This window comes from Caretta caretta, chromosome 10 (assembly GCF_965140235.1).
Source record: "Caretta caretta isolate rCarCar2 chromosome 10, rCarCar1.hap1, whole genome shotgun sequence".
In the NCBI taxonomy this organism is placed as follows: domain Eukaryota; kingdom Metazoa; phylum Chordata; order Testudines; family Cheloniidae; genus Caretta; species Caretta caretta.
In genome coordinates, this window is record NC_134215.1 from 38,255,875 (window position 1) to 38,273,515 (window position 17,641).

Genomic DNA, 17,641 nt, shown 5'->3' on the forward strand with positions numbered 1-17,641 from the left:
TGTGGGAGGGGCTCAAGGCTGGGACAGAGGATTAGGGTGCGGGGGGATGAGGGCTCTGTCTGGGGCTGAGGGGTTTGGGGGATTGGAGAGGCTCAGGGCTAGGGTAAAAGGGCAGGGTAAGGGCAGCCTGCCCTGCCATTAGTGAATGGGGGGCATTAGGACCCTGCAGCAGCAGTTGATGCGGGGACCACGGGAGGTGAGCGGGGGCCGCAAGTGGGGGCCAGGGGACATTCGGGGGAGGTGCGGGAAGGCGGCAGGCGGGGCCCGGGGAGAGACCCGGCCCCAAACATTGGTGGAGCCAGGCCCCCGGGCCCTGAATATTGCTGGAGCCCAGGCACATGAGTGTATATAACTCACCGCCCCTGCCTGTGTTTGCTCCTTTGTTTCAGGCCTCAGATGTGAAGCCTCCTGGTGCCTGAGACCTGCTCCACACACAGTTTTTGTATCAATGTGAATTTTTTGGCTAACTGTGTGTTTGGGTTTTTTTTTTTTTAACTGAAATAGTTATCTGGTCCAATCCCAAGTGTGGACACAGTAATATGGGTATAAAGGTGTCTAAGGGCATGTCTACACTACAGCCACTATAGAGGCATAGCTACATTGGTGCAACTGTGCCACTGTAGCGTAGAAGCTTCCTCCATCAACAAAAGGGTCTTTTCTATCCAAGTAGTTAATTCACCTCTCTAAGAGATGGTAGGGGTGGGGGGGTTGTACCACTTTAACTATTTGTGTGTGCAGACAAGGCCGAGGATTTAACATGCAAAGTTAAACTGAATTAATTTAACATGTGTAATTAAAGGGAATTAAGTGCATTAATTAAAGCATATTAAACCTTTGTGAGGGCACTCATATTCAGAAACAAAATAAGAGACTGTAGTCACGTCTACATTACAAGTACTACAGCAGCATAGCTATCTAGCTATGCTGGCATAATCCTGTAGTACACACAGCCTACACCAATGGAAGGGGTTTTTCCATCGGTGTAGGAATGCCACCTCCCTGAGTGATGGTAGCTAGGTCACCAGAAGCATTCGTCCGTCAACATAGCTGAATCTATGCTGGAGGCTAGCTTGGCATACAGTTATGTGGATCAGGGTTTGTTTTCTCATACCCCTGACCAATGTAACTATATAGACTTAACTTTTAAATGTAGATCAGGCCTGTTTTTCCCAGTCTGAAGGAGAATCCACCAGGGCCTGTTCAAGAGAATGTTCTTACAATGACTGCTTCATTGTTTGGGCAGTTAGATCCACATTGGGTTTTAATCAATGGCTTCACAACGGTGTTTCACCTTTAGGGGAGGATGTTGAAACGGTCTGACCACCTTTGTCAGGTATGTCTACACTTCAAGCTGCAGGTGTGAGTTCCACCTCAAAGAGATATACTTGCACTAGCCTAATTGATCTAGCAACACAAAAAACAGACTGTAGTCACGGCAGTGTGACCAACAGAAGGGGCTGGCCTCCCAGAGCATGTACCTGTCCAAAGCCAAAGGCATGTACTCAGGACTGCTAGCCCATCCACTGGCTGCGCTGCCACGGCCACATTCTATTTTTACCCCATTAGCTCCATCACAGCTAGCACGAGTATGTCTCCCTGCACTGGGAATCACACTCTCAGTCTAAACATCACCATCTTAGAAGTCAAGCACACAAATAACATTTTGAGATACAGACTGAAATATGCAATTAATACAGAGACTTATCGTCATATTTCATCATTCTCACTTTCTTTTTACTTGCTCCTTGTGCACATGCAGGCCAAGTGGATTAAGCTAGCCAGAAGACAAGGAAGTACAGGGCCAACAGGACTGGGCAGTGAGGCGGTGAAAAGCACCCACTAAACCAGGGCAGGCTGGAGACTGAATTAGACAACGGACTGGTTATTCCATGTTTATATTGAATAATCCTGTCAGAAGCAAGGAGTTAAACAGACTCCTTTATTTGCACTCACTCATCAAATATAAAATCCACTGCATTTCAACATCAACTGTACAAATCACAATTTTCAATGCCTCCTAAACAGCATTGCAAGTTTCATTAGCACATTATCTATCTGACACTGCACTACTTTTAGTCTGTCCTGCATGTGTGGTATTTTTTGGTTTTGGTTTTTTTTTTTTGAATACCAGGAACAATAAACATTTATATAGCTAAAAGCTAATGATAGCACAAATGCAGATAAACACTTAGCCAAGCAGCAAACACTAAGGATACATCACACTGCAGCTGGGAGGTATAATTCTCCACTCAGATAGACATACACGCGCCAGCTCATTCAGAGCTAGTGTGCTAAAAATAGCAGTGTGGCTATGGTGGCATGGGCAGTGGTTCAGACTAGCCACCTGAGTACAAACCCATCAGCGGCTCTAGGTATGTACTCAGGTGACTCACATGAGCTGCCACGGCCTCACTGCTATTTTTAGCATATTAGCTCAGACAAAGCTAGTGCAGGTATGTCTGTGCAAACTGGAAATTACACTTCTCAGCTGCACTATAGACATACATGTAGTGTCTTAGCCATTTAGGTCACGGGTTCAAATCCAGCTCAGTAGCAATCAAGAGGTCTGATTTGATGGCCGTTTGGTGGCCTATGCAAAATGAGTTCTGTTCTTGATGGAAAAGTGCCCGTACCTCTTGCACAAAACTAAACAAAATGTGTACCATCATTGGGGATCTGAGCAAAGAGACCAATGAATGAACAAGCCATAAAGATAGATCTGCCCTCTGATCCAGAGAGGTGGTTCCTCTATGTTGAAGTTGAGACACAATGAGGGAGCCAGCACTGCTGCAGCTGCTTACTCAGTACTCAGGCTTGAGGTGTGTCAAAATCAGCGATTTTCACAAGTACTAAACTCAGCATTTTTTTAAAAAACAGAGAGGTGTTGTGGTCTAGTGGATTGAGCACAGCGCAGTAACCCAGGAATGCCCGCATTTTTATCTTGGCTTTGCCAATGACTTTTTGCGCAGCCTTGGACAAGTCAATCACTTTCTATGCTTCACTTCCACCATCTGTAAAATGGAGCTAACACTTACTTGCATACCTCAGGCATTTACATACCACCAAGATCAGGGCCATATAAAATCCTAGGTAGATTCACAATACCTGTGAGGGTTAATTAATGTTCGCATAGTGCTTTGAAAACAAAGCATGACCATAAATGCTAAGTATCAGTGTAAAGGGAAAGAGAAAACAGAGGCCTCACCAGTAATTATTTTTCTCTTCTACATATGCAACAGGGATAAATGTGGTTATCAACAAAATGTTCCACTAAAAGGTGGAGAAAGGAAGCCCCAACAAGATTTATCTACACACAGTTTTTGTCCCGATTTAAGTAAAATCAGTTAAAAAAACAAACTTAATTAAATCAGAGCAACTCGCTAATTTGTGCAGGGTTCTTCCAGCATCAAGGAATGGCTTGTTCTGGTAAATTAGATTCCTATCCTAAGCCATAAGCCAAACTTTCCAAAATGAAGTTTTCTTACTTTTCAGGCTTTTGTCCAGAGTAGGAAGGCACGGCTCCACCATCCCCTTGTCCAGCCTTGAAATCAAAGAATTTGACTGTGTCCATTTCAACATCATAGAAACAGATCTTAGAGTCAAGACTCTCATCAGCCTATGGCAGGGGAAAAGAGAAGGAGTTAGAGCCAGCAGTAGAAGAGACCAGCAAGGTAAAATTCAGCTGGCCTATAAAGGCAGCCCACAAGCCAGCCAGCAGCACAGGAGCCAACAAACACCTGAAAACAAAGGAGTCCGAGTGGGGGATTTGGGGGTGGGAGGGCAGTTTTTGTTTGTTTGGTTTTGGGGGTTCTTTTTTCCTTCTTCACAGTAGATTAGCAGGGAAGGCTATGGCAGCTACAGGGGCAGCTATAGAAGTGACCCAAGGAATGGAAGAGTTAGTGAATATGACTGGATATGGAAGTTGTGGGGATGTACATTATTCTGGAGAGGGTACTGGAAAGGTGCTTTGTTTGTATGAAGTGCCACCTGATAGAGCTGATGGAAAAGAAGATCTGAGGTTTGGAGTTGCAGCTAGAAACCTAGAGTTTCAAAGGAGATTTGAGCAGGTGATGGAGAGAAAGAGAGAGGAGGCTGAAAGGAAACTTCATGAATTGCAGATGCATGCTGGACCAGGGAACTGTGAGGGTAGACTGCTGGATGAAGAAAGTGGACAGTGGAAGCATGTGACTTCGAGAATAAGGCAGAGGAAAAACCAGCTAGTGAAGGAGAAACAGAGCTGAGGAACAGGTTTGCTGAGTTGGAAAATGAAGGGGAGAGGCAGGCAGTAACAGAAGATGGGAGAGCAAGGAAGAAGAGAAGAGAGGCTAGTCCTACAAGAAGAGGGGAAGAGACAATAGAGCTAGCCAGAGTTCAGAGACGCCGGAGGATAGAGGACAACTTGTAGAAGATTGCAAGTGAGAACAGACAACAAGAAGACTTGCAGCCAGAAAGAACAAAAGAGGGAAGGCCGGACAATCATACCAACAACAAGAAGAGGCAAGTCTACATAATTGGGGACTCCCTACTAAGAACAACAGGCCTGTCACCAGAGCTGATCTGGAGAACAGAAGGGTGTGCTGTCTGCCAGGAGCTAAGATATGGGATGTGTCCTAAGACAGAAGAGGATCCTAATGGGAGTAGGAAAGAATCCATTGACTGTCTTTCTTGTGGAAAAAAATGATACTGCTAGATTCTTGCTCAGACACAGCTAGGAAAACTATGCCAAGCTGGGGAAGGTGCTGAAAGAAATGGACACTCAGGTGATCTTCAGAGGGATTCTACCTGTCCCTAGAGGAGGAGAGTGAAGACAAGACAAGATTATGATGATCAACAGATGACTCAACTAATGGTGCTATAAAGAGGGCTTTGGGACATTCCACTATTGGGAGGCTTTAACAGACAGAAGACTGTTCTCATAGGATGGGCATCCATCCATGTAGGAAGGGCAACAGACTTCTAGGATGGAGGTTTGCACAACTGATTAAAAGAGGTTTAAACTAGGAATTCGGCTAAGACAGTTGGGAGATGCTCATGTAATATCCACACCTGATTTTAATATTGAGAGGAAGGAAAATCAAGTAAAAGCGAATACAGCAATGGAGAAAGGAAAAACAGAGGGTAGGAGAACAGATGACAGAAGGAAAGATAGTGCCAATACCAATGACAGTAACAGTCAAATAGGTAATACTGATGGTAAAATGGCTGTACGTAAATGGGCGAGGAATCTGGGTGAAGCCAAGCAGAAACAAGAAAGACGTCTGTACACAAATGCAAGGGGCCTGGGTAACAAAATGGAGGAACTAGAACTACTGGTGCAGTAAGTGAAATCAGATATTATAGGGATAATGAAAACATGGTAGAAAGTAGTTATGACTGGAATACATATATTGAAGGATATGTGCTGTTCAGAAAAGACAGAAATAAAGGTAAAGGTGGTGGAGTAGCATTGTATATTAGTGATGAGGAAGACTTAAAGAAATTAGAAATGATGGAATGGATAAAATGAAATCAGTTTAGGTCAAAATCACTATGGGAAAAATGGTAACAGAGGCTCCACTGGAATAATGCTTGGGGGTGCTACAAACCCCCAGGACCCGATTTGAATATGAAGAGAGGCCGCTAATATTTTTAATGAAATAAAAGCTACTGGAAATTATGCGATTATGGGAGACTTTAATTTCCCAATATAAATTGGAGGACTAGTGCTACTAATAAATGTAAGATCCAGATATTCCTGGATGTGATAGCCAACAGATTTCTTCACCAAATAGTCACTGAACCAACAAGAGGTGATGCCATTTTAGATTTGGATTGGTAAGTAGCGAGGACCTCATAGAAGAACTGGATATACAGAACCTTAATTTGAGTGATCATAAGTTAATTCAATTTAAACAAATGGAAGGATAAACAAAAATAGGTCTGCAACTAGGGTGCTTGATTTCAAAAGAGCAAACTTCAAACAATTAAGGAATTAGGTAGGGAAATGGACAGGCCTGAAGAACTCAAGGATCTGAATGTGGAGGAGGCTTGGAATGATTTAAGTTAACGTTGCAGAAACTATTTGAAGCCTGTATCCCAAGCAAAGAGAAACATTTTTGTAGAGAAGAATTGCAGACCAAACTGGATGAACAAGTGTTCCAAACAGATTATTAATAAAAAGCCTACAAGGCAAAGAAGAAGGGATAGATCAGCAAGGAAAGCTATCTCCTGGTGGTCAGAAAGCACAGGGGAAAAGTGAGAATTGCCAAAAGCCAAGAGAATTGGACCTGGCAAAGGAAATTAAAACCAATAGTTAAAAGTTCTTTAGACATAACAAATAAAAAGAAAGCAATGAAAGAAGTGGGACTGCTAAACACTGATGTTGGGATGGAGATTAAAGATAATCTAGATATGACCCAACACCTACATGAATACTTTGCCTCAGTTTTTAATACAGGTAAAGAGGAACTTGAGGGCAGTGGCAGGGTGGCTAATAGGAACAAGGATATGGAAGCAGAAATTACCACATACGAGGCGGAAGCCAAACTCAAACAGCTTAATGGGACCAAATGGGGGAACCTGGATAATCTCCATCCAAAAACATTAAAGGAACTGGCACAAGAAATTGCAAACCCCAAAGCAAGTTTTTTTTATGAATCTGTAAACTTAGGGGTTGTACCCTATGACTGGAGAATTGCAAATATAGTACCTATACTTAAGAAAGGGGAAAAATATCATATGGGAAACTACAGGCCTGTTAGTGTGACTGTGGTGAGGCAACTGCCCCACCCCTATGAGAGATAGGGCTAGAGTAGGCCAGAGCAGCTGCACAGAAGGGCAGCCAATCAGGAAAAGGCCTACTGTGAGCCAATCAGGGCCAGTATTACAGCCAGCCAATCAGGGCTAGGCTAGGCCTTATATAAAGGTTGCCCAGGAAGGGAGCAGGCAGTCTGTCCCAGACCTTCATGGGGGAAGTTCTGTCTCCTGAGCAGGAGACAAGCACCTTGGACAGAGCTATGCTAGGCAGGCTCAGGGGAGCATAGAAGGGCTCTGGCCCAATACCTGCCAGACTGCGGGCCCTGATAGAAAGGGCCTAGAGGGTGTGAAGGGCCAGAGGGGAAGTGGCCCAGGGACAGTTAGACAAGGGGAGAGAAGGAGGGCAGGGAGGCTGCCATTAGAGGGTCCTTGGGTCAGGACCCAGAGTAGTGGGCGGGCCTGGGTCCTCCCCTTCCTCCTTGTACAGCACCTGGCTGTGGAAGGGTGCCCATGACAGACTGCAACCAGCCCTTGAACAGAGGGGCTAGACTAGAGGGGTTGTGGTTGGCCACTGCAGCAGGAGTGAACTGGAAAGACTGCTGTTAACTTCCCCCCCCCTCCCCCCGCCCTGGAAGGGGGTGAGTGTGGACTTGGGGGCACTGCCGGAGGGCAGTGGCCTGAAGAGGACACCATGAGAGAAGGGAGCAACGCTGGTCCAGACGCCAACAGAGGGCAAAAAATGGACGGGACACCACCAATGGAGGGTGCTCCACATGGACTGAGCTAATTCCCAGAGTATGGACTGAGCTAATTCCCAGAGTTACCAACAGGAGGTACTGCGGTGGTGAGTCCCAGCCCCGTCACAATGACCTCAATTGTATACAAGGTCTTAGAACAAATTTCGAAAGAGAGAGTAATTAAAGACCTAGAGGCAAATAGCAACTGGGATAAAATAAAACACCGTTTTATAAAAGGTAGTTTGTACCAGACCAACCTGATCTCTTTCTTTGTCTAGGAAATCAGTTATCTTCTCAAAGAAAATGTACTAGATCTAATCTACCTGGATTTCAAGTAAAGCATTTGATATAGTTCCACGTGGGAAATTATTAGTTAATTTGGAGAAAATGGGGATTAATACCAGAATCCAAAGGTGGGTAAGGAACTGGTTAAAGGGAAGACTACAACTGGTCATGCTGAAAGGTGAACTGCCGGGCTGGAGAGGTTACTCACCTCAGTCCCTGGAAAAATCATGGAGCAGGTCCTCAAGGAATCAATTCTGAAACACTTAGAGGAGAAGAAAGTGATCAGGAACAGTCAGCATGGATTCACCAAGGGCAAGTCATGCCTGACTAATCTAATTGCCTTCTATGATGAGATAACTGGCCCTGTGGATGAGGGGAAAGCAGTGGATGTGTTGTTCCTTGACTTTTGCAAAGCCTTTGACACGGTCTCCCACAGTATTCTTGCCAGCAAGTTAAAGAAGTATGGGCTGGATGAATGGACTATAAGGTGGATAGAAAGTTGGCTAGATTGTCGGGATCAACGGGTAGTGATCAATGGCTCCATGTCTAGTTAGCAGCCGGTATGAAGTGGAGTGCCCCTAGGGTCTGTCCTCGGGCCGGTTTTGTTCAATATCTTCATAAATGATCTGGAGGATGGTGTGGATTGCACCCTCAGCAAGTTTGCAGATGACACTAAACTGGGAGGAGAGGTAGATACGCTGGAGGGTAGGGATAGGATAGGATACAGAGGGCCCTAGACAAATTAGAGGATTGGGCCAAAAGAAATCTGATGAGGTTCAACAAGGACAAGTGCAGAGTCCTGCACTTAGCACGGAAGAATCCCATGCACTGCTACAGACTAGGGACTGAATGGCTAGGCAGCTTTTCTGCAGAATTGAACCTACGGGTTACAGTGGACGAGAAGCTGGATATGAGTCAACAGTGTGCCCTTGTTGCCAATGGCATTTTGGGATGTATAAGTAGGTGCATTGCCAGCAGATCGAGGGACGTGATCGTTCCCCTCTATTCGACATTGGTGAGGCCTCATCTGGAGTCCTGTGTCCAGTTTTGGGCCCCACACTACAAGAAGGATGTGGAAAAATTGGAAAGAGCCCAGTGGAGGGCAACAAAAATGATTAGGGGACTGGAACACATGACTTATGAGGAGAGGCTGAGGGAACTGGGATTGTTTAGTCTGCGGAAGAGAAGAATGAGGGGGGATTTGATAGCTGCTTTCAACAACCTGAAAGGGGGTTCCAAAGAGGATGGATCTAGACTGTGGTACCAGATGATAGAACATGGAGTAATGGTCTCAAGTTGCAGTGGGGGAGGTTTAGGTTGGATATTAGGAAAAACTTTTTCATGATGAGGGTGGTGAAGCACTGGAATGCGTTACCTAGGGAGGTGGTGGAATCTCTTTCCTTAGAAGTTTTTAAGGTCAGGCTTGACAAAGCCCTGGCTGGGATGATTTAGTTGGGGATTGGTCCTGCTTTGAGCAGGGGGTTGGACTAGATGACCTCCTGAGATCCCTTCCAACCCTGATATTGTATGATACTAGAGGAGTGCCTCAAGGATCAGTATTGGTACTATCTTATTTAACATTTTCATTTATGGCCTTGGCACAAAAAGTTGGAGTGTGCTAATAAAATTAGCAAATGACACAAAGTTGTGAGGTACTGCCTATATGGAGGAGGACCAGAATATCATTCAAGAAGATTTGGATGACCTTGAAAACTATAGTAATACAAATGGGATGAAATTGAATAGTGCAAAGTCTGAGGTCATGCATGTAGGGACTAACAACAAGAATTTCTCCTATAAGATAGGGAGGTATCAGTTGGAAGTCTCAGAGGAGGAGAAAGCCCTTGTGTATTGGTCAATCACAGGATGACTATGAGCCACCAATGTGATGCAGCCTTGACAAAGGCTAATGCAATGCTAGGATGCATCAGGCGAGAGATTTCCAGTAGAGACCGGGAAGGTTTATTACCATTATACAAGGCATTGATGAGACTTGATCTGGAATACTGTGTGCAATTCTGGTATCCCATGTTTAAGAAAGATGAATTCTAACTGGAACAGGTGCAGACAAGGCTACTAGGATGATCAGCGCAATGGAGAACCTACCTTACAAAAGGAGACTTAGGCTAAACAATCCAAGCTCCTTAACAGAACAAAGGATGAGGAGAGATATGATTGCTCTCTGTAAATATATGAAAGGGATAAATATCAGAGGGAGAGAGAGGTTAATTTAAGTTAAGAGCCAATGTTGGCACAAGAACAAATGGCCATCAATAAGTTTAAGCTTGAAATTAGATAAAGGCTTCTCACCATCAGAGAAATGAAGCTCTGGAAAAACCTTCCAAGGGGCGTAGTGCAGGCAAAAAACCTCACTCATTTTAAGAATGAGCTTGATAAATTTATGGAGAGGATAATATGATCAGATTTCCTATAATGGCATTTGGCCAATCCGCAACTTCTATTAGCAAATATCTCCAATGGCCAGAGATGGGACAATAGAGCGCTTGGACCTACAAAAACTTTTAGTGCTTCTATCAATGCTTACCCCAGAAATTCTGATTCTTGAAAACAGAGCATAGCCAATGTGGGTTTAAATTAGAGAAGTTAACCCACTTTATCTCTGCATTATAGCTAGTCTGGCATTTGGTGTCACATTCAGACCTCAGTGTGGTATCTGGAGAGTCCTGTCTCACCTTGTTGACGAGGATGCTGACTTTGTTGCCATAAGAATTGCACTTAACCGATGCAATGCCCCCCAGGCCAGGAAAAAGCTCAGTCAAGTTCTTACTACTGCAGTGCACTTTTGCCTCTCTGTGGGGACAGACAATAGTGATTCATGAGGTGCCAAGTGTCAGTACTTGAAAAACAGTTAAAAATATTTTTCAAACTTCAAAAAAGACCTTTAATAATCAAATAGGGCACAGGACTCAAATATTTGACGTCTTCTCACCTTTTGTCCAAGACTCTAGCTTCCCCTTAGAGGCTTAAACACAGCAGAAGTAAACTTAAGTGTTCTGCTGTGTTCCAACACCTGCAACAGAAAATCCTGCCACCCTGTTTCAGGAGAAGTAGAATTTGTCTACATGGGGAAATTGACTGGCATAGCTGAAGTGGAATAACTATCGTGTCCCTATGAGAAAGTTATACTGGCATAACTATAGTGGAATAGTTATTTCACTTCAGCTATGCTAGTCAGTTTCTCCATGTAGAAAAGTTCTAAGGGCTCGTCTACACTGCCTTGCAGTTTGGACTCCAGGCATTCGAACAGCAGTGTGCACCAAAGTGCTGCTATGCTGTAAGACCCTAGTGTGGATAACACAAGCATGAACTAAAAGGATCCTAGTTCATATTAACTTAGTCCTCTCAAAACAGTACTACATTCACATCCTCATAGTCTGAACTGCTGGGCAGTGTAGACATAGCCTAAGAGACTGAATTGTTCACACTTTTGTCCTCCTTTCTCCCTATACCCAATCAAGCCTTCCTACTGTAGCAGCAACAGTAACAACATTCACTCTGCCTGAGAGAACACTTCCTATCCGTCACTGTGATACAGCTAACAAGAGTGACAGTATTTATTTTTAGACTTATAAAATGAAAACCAGGCATGGCCTCTGAAATCATATATAAAAATAACATTCTGGGGTTCTATTTATGGTCTTGTTAATTCCAGATCAAATATGCTCACTTTACAAGAAAACAAGTTTTTTTTTTTTACAGCCCTAAAAATTCAGCCTGACATCTGAGAGTTAAGCTGGGTTCTTTCAATCTCCAACATCAACACCAATAATAAAGGCCCCACAAGTCATAGTGATACCCTGCACAAACCCAGGGTTTTCAAATTAGGCCCTCTGTGATACCTGTGCAATGCCAGTGCTGCCAATGGGTTTTCACAGGTTTGACTGACAGGAGTTTTGCAAATTGTTCTGCTGATGATATATAAGATACATAAGAAAGAACAGACTTCAGCTTACCCTCTTGGTTCTGCAGGGTTCTCAAACTTATTTCGTCACTAACTGTCAACAGATAAGAGGCTCTGAACACACACAAGGAGCAGAAGTGTGGAGTCAAAATGTACAAGTCTGACACAGTCACTTGTCAGAGTAGAAGCACACTTCAACATAACAGTATGACTAATATTAAACTCTCACTCATTTCAGAATTTAATCAAGTACTTCACCTCAGGAAAAGTTCCAAAAAAAAAGGGGGGGGGGGTGAGGGAGAACCTTACACCCTGCCCTGTAGGTCAACAAACTTAGGCTCTTTTGATTCAACAGAGGAAGTGAATTCCAAAGTTGAGGACCCTCTAACTCGTCCTATGTTTGTACTTACAGGCTGGCAGTAGAAATATCTAAATTGTTCTCAACTACTAAGAACAAAGGGAAAAAGATAGTCTTAAGTATTCAAGACCCAATTCACTTGATAGATTGAAGTCAACGCCTTGAGAAAGTTTCTGTGGACTCCTCCCCCACTGCCCAAAAGTGCTTATGTTCTCAGAGAGAGCTGCGAAACTCCCTGTTCTGTTCCTAAAGCCAGGATTCCTACATGGGAGAGTATCAAGCTACTCATTGAGCCATCATCAGCCTTACCACAGAAGGTTTTGGCTAGTGAATGACAGTAACAAACCACGATGCTGTTACTCAGTGTCACCCCAGATGGGAATCATTGTGGGGAAAAGGGTAATTATTTCAAGTTTCCCTTCCCTCTAGGGAAAAAAAAAAAAGATAAGCCATGCAAACTCCACTCCAGTAGCAACCTTGTATTTATCCCCAAAGAAATACTCATTGATAATTGGAGTAATGATGGAAACAAACACTGAAGATCGGGAAGCCCTGAATACACTATATGTGTTGCTTACAACAGTGCATGAATTTCTTGCTCTCTGGGATTGAGAGTCCAAGTCCTCACTGAGAATTCAAACTCATGGAGAAGCAGCAGTGACATCACTGAAGCCATTACCCTTGATCCCAAATCTCAGACCTGGAAAAAAAGGTTACCCACCTTCTCGTAACTATTGTTCTTTGAGATGTGTTCTTCATGTCCATTCCAATCAGGTGTGCGCATGCCACGTGCACGACAGTCAGAAGATTTTTTCCCTTAGCAGTAGCCCAAGGGTCTGTCTGGGCACCCCATCCCCTGGAGTTGTGCCTTCATGATGCTCAATATAGGGCCCTGCTGACCTGACCCCCCCCCCCCCAATTCCTTCTTGCCGGCTACTCCGTCAGCAGGGTAGGAGGGTGGGTATTGGAATGGACATGAACAACACATCTCAAAGAACAACAGTTACGAGAAGGTGAGTTACTTTTTTCTTCTTTGCGTGCTTGTTCATGTCAATTCCAATCAGGTGACTCCCAAGTGTAAATTCAGGAGGCAGGGTCGGAGTTGTCCACTGATTGGAGCACCACTCTACCGAAGGCTGCATCATCTCTGGCCTTCTGGGTAATCGCATAATGCATGGTGAAAGTATGTATGGAGGACCACGTCGCAGCTCTGCATATTTGTTGGGAGGGAACCTGTACCAGGAATGCAGCTGAAGAAGCCTGAGCCCTGGTGGAGGGCGCAGTGAGCAGAGGGGCAGGTACCCCGCCAGGTTATAGCACCCTCGGATGCAGGACATGATCCACGATGAAATTAGTTGAGATGAGACTGGAAGACCCTTCATTCTGTCTGCCACAGCCACGAATAGTTGAATGCACTTCCGGAATGGATTTGTTCTCTCGATTTAAAAGGCTAATGCTTTGCAGACATCCAACGAATGAAACCTCTGCTCCCTGCCACTTGTGTGCAGGTTAGGATAGAACACTGGGAGGAAGATGTCCTGGTTGATGTGAAATTGGTAGACAACTTTCAGGAGGAAAGCTGGGTGAGGCCAGAACTGAACCTTGTCCTTAAAGAACACTGTGTAAGGAAGCTCTGATGTTAGGGTCTTGAGCTCAAAAACCCTCCTGGCTGAAGTTATTACTACCAGAAACACCACCTTGTATGAGAGGTAGAGCAGGGAGCACGTTGTTAGTGGTTCAAAGGGTTAGTGGTTCATCAGTCTGGAAAGGACCAGGTTGAGGTCCCAGGCCGGGACGAGCTGTCGGACTTGCGGATATAGCCTGTGGAGACCTTTGAGGAAACGGCTGACCATAGGGTTGGCGAACACTGACCGGCCCTCTGCACCTGGATGGCAGGCAGAAATGGTGGCCAAGTGAACCCTTACTGACGACATGGACAGACCCTGCTGCTTGAGATGGAGAAGGTAGACCAGTATGAGTGGCATAGAGGCGATCATCAGGGACAAATGATGCTGCGCCAACCAGATTGAAAATCTCTTCCATTTGGCAAGGTAGGTAGCTCTGGTGGAGGGTTTCCTACTGCCAAGGAGGACTTGTCTAACTGGATCTGAGCAGGAGAGCTCCATTGGGTTCAGTCATGGAGCTTCCACGCCGTGAGGTTCAATGACTCGAGGTTCAGGTGCTGGAGATGGCCATGATCCTGAGTTATCAAGTCCAGGAAGAGCGGCAAGGTGACTGGGGCTTCCACGGACATGTCCAGGAGCAATGTGTACCAGTGCTGGCGGAGCCAGACTGGAGCTATCAATATCAGCACTGCTTGATCCCTCCATATCTTGGGGAGCACTGCATGAATGAGAGGAATGGACAGAACTGCATATCGGAGATGGATTCCCCAGGGAAGGAGGAACGCATCCGTTATGGAGCCCGGGCTGTGATTAGGAATCATAGAATCATGGAAGAGTAGGGTTGGAAGAGACCTCAGGAGGTCCAATGCCTTGCTCAAAGGAAGGAGCAGAACTGCTGACACTTCCTGTTGTGTCGCGTGGCAAAGAGGGCTACCTGGGGAAAGCCCCACTGCTGGAAAATGGAGTTCATGACGTCCGGGTGTAGGGACCACTCATGGCCATGGAACAACCTGCTGAGATAATCCGCTAATTCATTCTGTACCCCAGGGAGGTATGATGCTTTCAGGTGTATCGAATGCTTTACACAGAAGTCCCACAGAATGGGGGCTTCCTGGCAAAGGGGAGAGGAGCGTGCATCCCCATTTGTTGATATAAAACATCACCGTGGCATTGTCTGTCATCACTGATACACATCCTCCCCTTTAAATGGGCTCGGAAAGTCTGGCATGCCAGGAGTACTGCTCTCAGCTCTCTGACATTGACAGAGAGCGAGCTCTGCCTGAGACCAGAGGCCTTGTTCTGAGGTCTCCCAGATGTGCTCCCCAGCCCAAGTCTGATGCATCCATAACCAACGAGAGAGTTGGCTGGGGGCTGGTGAAGAGAAGGGAGTCAAGGACCAGGCGAGGCACAGTCACGACCCTGTCCAAACTGTCCCGAACTGGCCGATACACTGAGGCTAGCCAAAACTGGAGCAGCTGGAGTCTTGGCTTGGCACGTTGCATCACATAGGTACAAGCAGCCATGTGTCCCAGGAGTTTCAGGCAATTCCTTGCTGTGTTGATGGGGAACTGCCTGAGACTCCGAATAATGTCGCCCAGGGCCCGGAACCTCGATTCCCATAGGTACTCCTTGGCCTCAGTAGAGTCCAGTACCACCCCTATAAATTCTATCCGCTGAACCGGGGGCAGTGTTGATTTCCCAACATTCAAGAGAAGGCCCAGTTCATCGAACATTGTTCTTATGAAGTCGACTTGTGCCTCCACTTGAACCCTGGAGTGGCCCTTGATCAGTCAGTCGTCAAGGTACAGAAACACTTGTACCTGCCGCCTGCGGAGGAACGCGGCCACGACTGCCATGCACTTGGTAAAAACTTGAGGTGTCGCTGACAGGCCAAATGGGAGGACTGTGAACTGGAAGTGGTTGTTGTCCACCACAAACCTGAGGTATTCTCTGTGGGATGGTGTGATTGCTATATGAAAGTACGCATCCTTCAAGTCGAGGGTGGCATACCAGCCCTCTGGACCCAAGGAAGAGATGATGGAAGCCAAGGAGACCATGTGGAACTTGAGTTTCTTCATAAACTTGTTGAGCTCTCACAGGTCTAGGATGGGCCTGAGTCTGCCCTTGGCTTTCAGTATCAGGGAATACCGGGAATAGAAGCCCTTGCCTTTCTGCTCCTGAGGAACCTCTTCCACTGCCCTCAGCGAGAGGAGCGAGAACACCTCCTTTTTAAGGAGTTGCTCATGAGAAAGTTCCCTAAAGAGGGATGGGTAAGGTTGGTGGAAGTGCGGAAGGGCAGAAAATTGGAATAAATACCTCCTCTCAACCGTGCGGCGCACCCAGCGGTCCGATGTAATATGGGCCCATGCAGGATAGAAAGGGGATAGAAGGGATGAAAAGGTAAGGCATCCAGTCTTTGTACTGGTGTATCACCCCAGGGCGCACCTCCAAAAGGCCTGTTTTTGGCCTCAGGAGGGTTTAGACTGGCAAGAGCCATGCCCAGAGGAGGGATGAGGTCTCTTCCTCGAGTTCCTACTCCTCCTGCTCAACCCCTCCTGCCTACCCTGAGGTTGATAATTCCTTGGTGGGGGCTGAAGTCTAAAGTGCCTCCGTTGGTTGGCAGGGGTGTGGGGGCCCAGGGATTTCAGGGTGGCTTGAGAGTCCTTGAGGAGAACAAAGACTGGCCCTCAAACAGGAGGTCCTGGACTGTCTGCTGTACCTCGTATGGGAGGCTAGAAACCTGCAGCCAGGAACTCCTTCTCATAGCCACCCCGGTAGGTACATTACACCCTGGTAACTATGGTGCAAGACGCTGTGTCCGCAGTGTCTAAGACTGCCTACAGGGATGCATGAAAGATCAATTTGCCCTCCTCTACTAGCACGGAAAACTCTGTGGGAGAGACCATAGGCAGGAGTTCTGCAAATTTTTCCATGGCCCCAAAAGTATTGTAATTGTACCTGCTAACCACTGCCCGATGGTTAGCGATATGGAGCTTCAAATCTCCCACCATCGAATAGATTTCCTCCCGAAGAGGTCCAGCTTTTTGGCCTCTTGATTCTCGGGAGAAGGCCCCTGGTAGCCTTGGTGCTTGCATAGGTTGGCTGCATCCACTATCAGAGACTCCAGCAGGGGGTGCGTATATAAGTGTTCATACCACTTGGAGGAGACTAAATATCTCCACTCATACCTTTTCTCGGTAGGCGGCAACAAGGACGGGGTCTGCCACAGGGTCTTAGTGGCATTGCTGATTGTCTTAATCAGCAGCTGCACGATACAGGATAGCTCTGGAGGAGAAAGGCTATCGACCATTGGGTCAGCCTCCACCACCACCTCCTCCAGTTTGGTGTTTAGGTTCTGGGCCACCTGTCTCAGCAGCTTCTGTAGGACCCTGCTGTCCTCTAAGGCTGGAGAGATTGATGAGCCAGCCATCTCTTCATCCGGAGTTGAGGAGGATGAGATGGCGGCCAGTACTGGAGCCTGCTCCCTGCCCTCAGCCCCCTTGGGTGCTGCTGTCGGTGCCACGGCCAGTGCCAGGATCGATGCCGGGATCAGAGTCGCACTCAGTGCCAAGGATGTGAAGCAATCGGCGCCCCCATTGTCAATGCTGCAATCAGTGCCGAGATTGTCGATGTCGGTATGGCTGCCCGATGGGTCCCCGCCGGGATCCCTGGTGTGAAGGGCGTGTGCAGCAGAGGCCACCGATGCTGATCTGGAACCCTGGCTCTGCCCCGGGCTTTGGTGATAGTCCCAGGGTGTCCAGAAGGGCCACTCAGGAGCCTGCCACTGACCCGGGTAGGGCAGTCTGTTGCAACAGGAGCAAGATCTTCTGCTTCTGCTGGAATGCGATGACTCCACTTCCGACTCCGAGGTTTCCGACTGTGATGACCACGGAGGAGCAGAGCCCCTTGGTGCTGGCGAGAGATGCCAACTGGGGGATCAGAGCAGTTCCCCCACATGGGCCACCGGTGCCAGGAGTCG

The 17,641-nt window shown here is 46.5% G+C and overlaps 1 protein-coding gene across 6 annotated transcripts in view; it reads right to left on the reverse strand.

The window, feature by feature from the left end:
- The window catches only part of IFT140 (intraflagellar transport 140), a 252,984-nt gene that overhangs the window by 109,969 nt on the left and 125,374 nt on the right, over positions 1–17,641 (reverse strand). For 5 of the 6 annotated variants that reach the window (XM_048868017.2, XM_048868013.2, XM_048868015.2 and 2 more), the window contains 2 exons: positions 10,451–10,568; positions 3,486–3,616 (listed from right to left, as the gene is read on the reverse strand). The exons of the other annotated variant lie outside the window; for it this stretch is intronic. In XM_048868017.2, the coding sequence (XP_048723974.2) occupies positions 3,486–3,616; positions 10,451–10,568 (249 nt within the window). The remainder of the gene's footprint in view (positions 1–3,485; positions 3,617–10,450; positions 10,569–17,641) is intronic. 6 annotated transcript variants of the gene reach the window in all.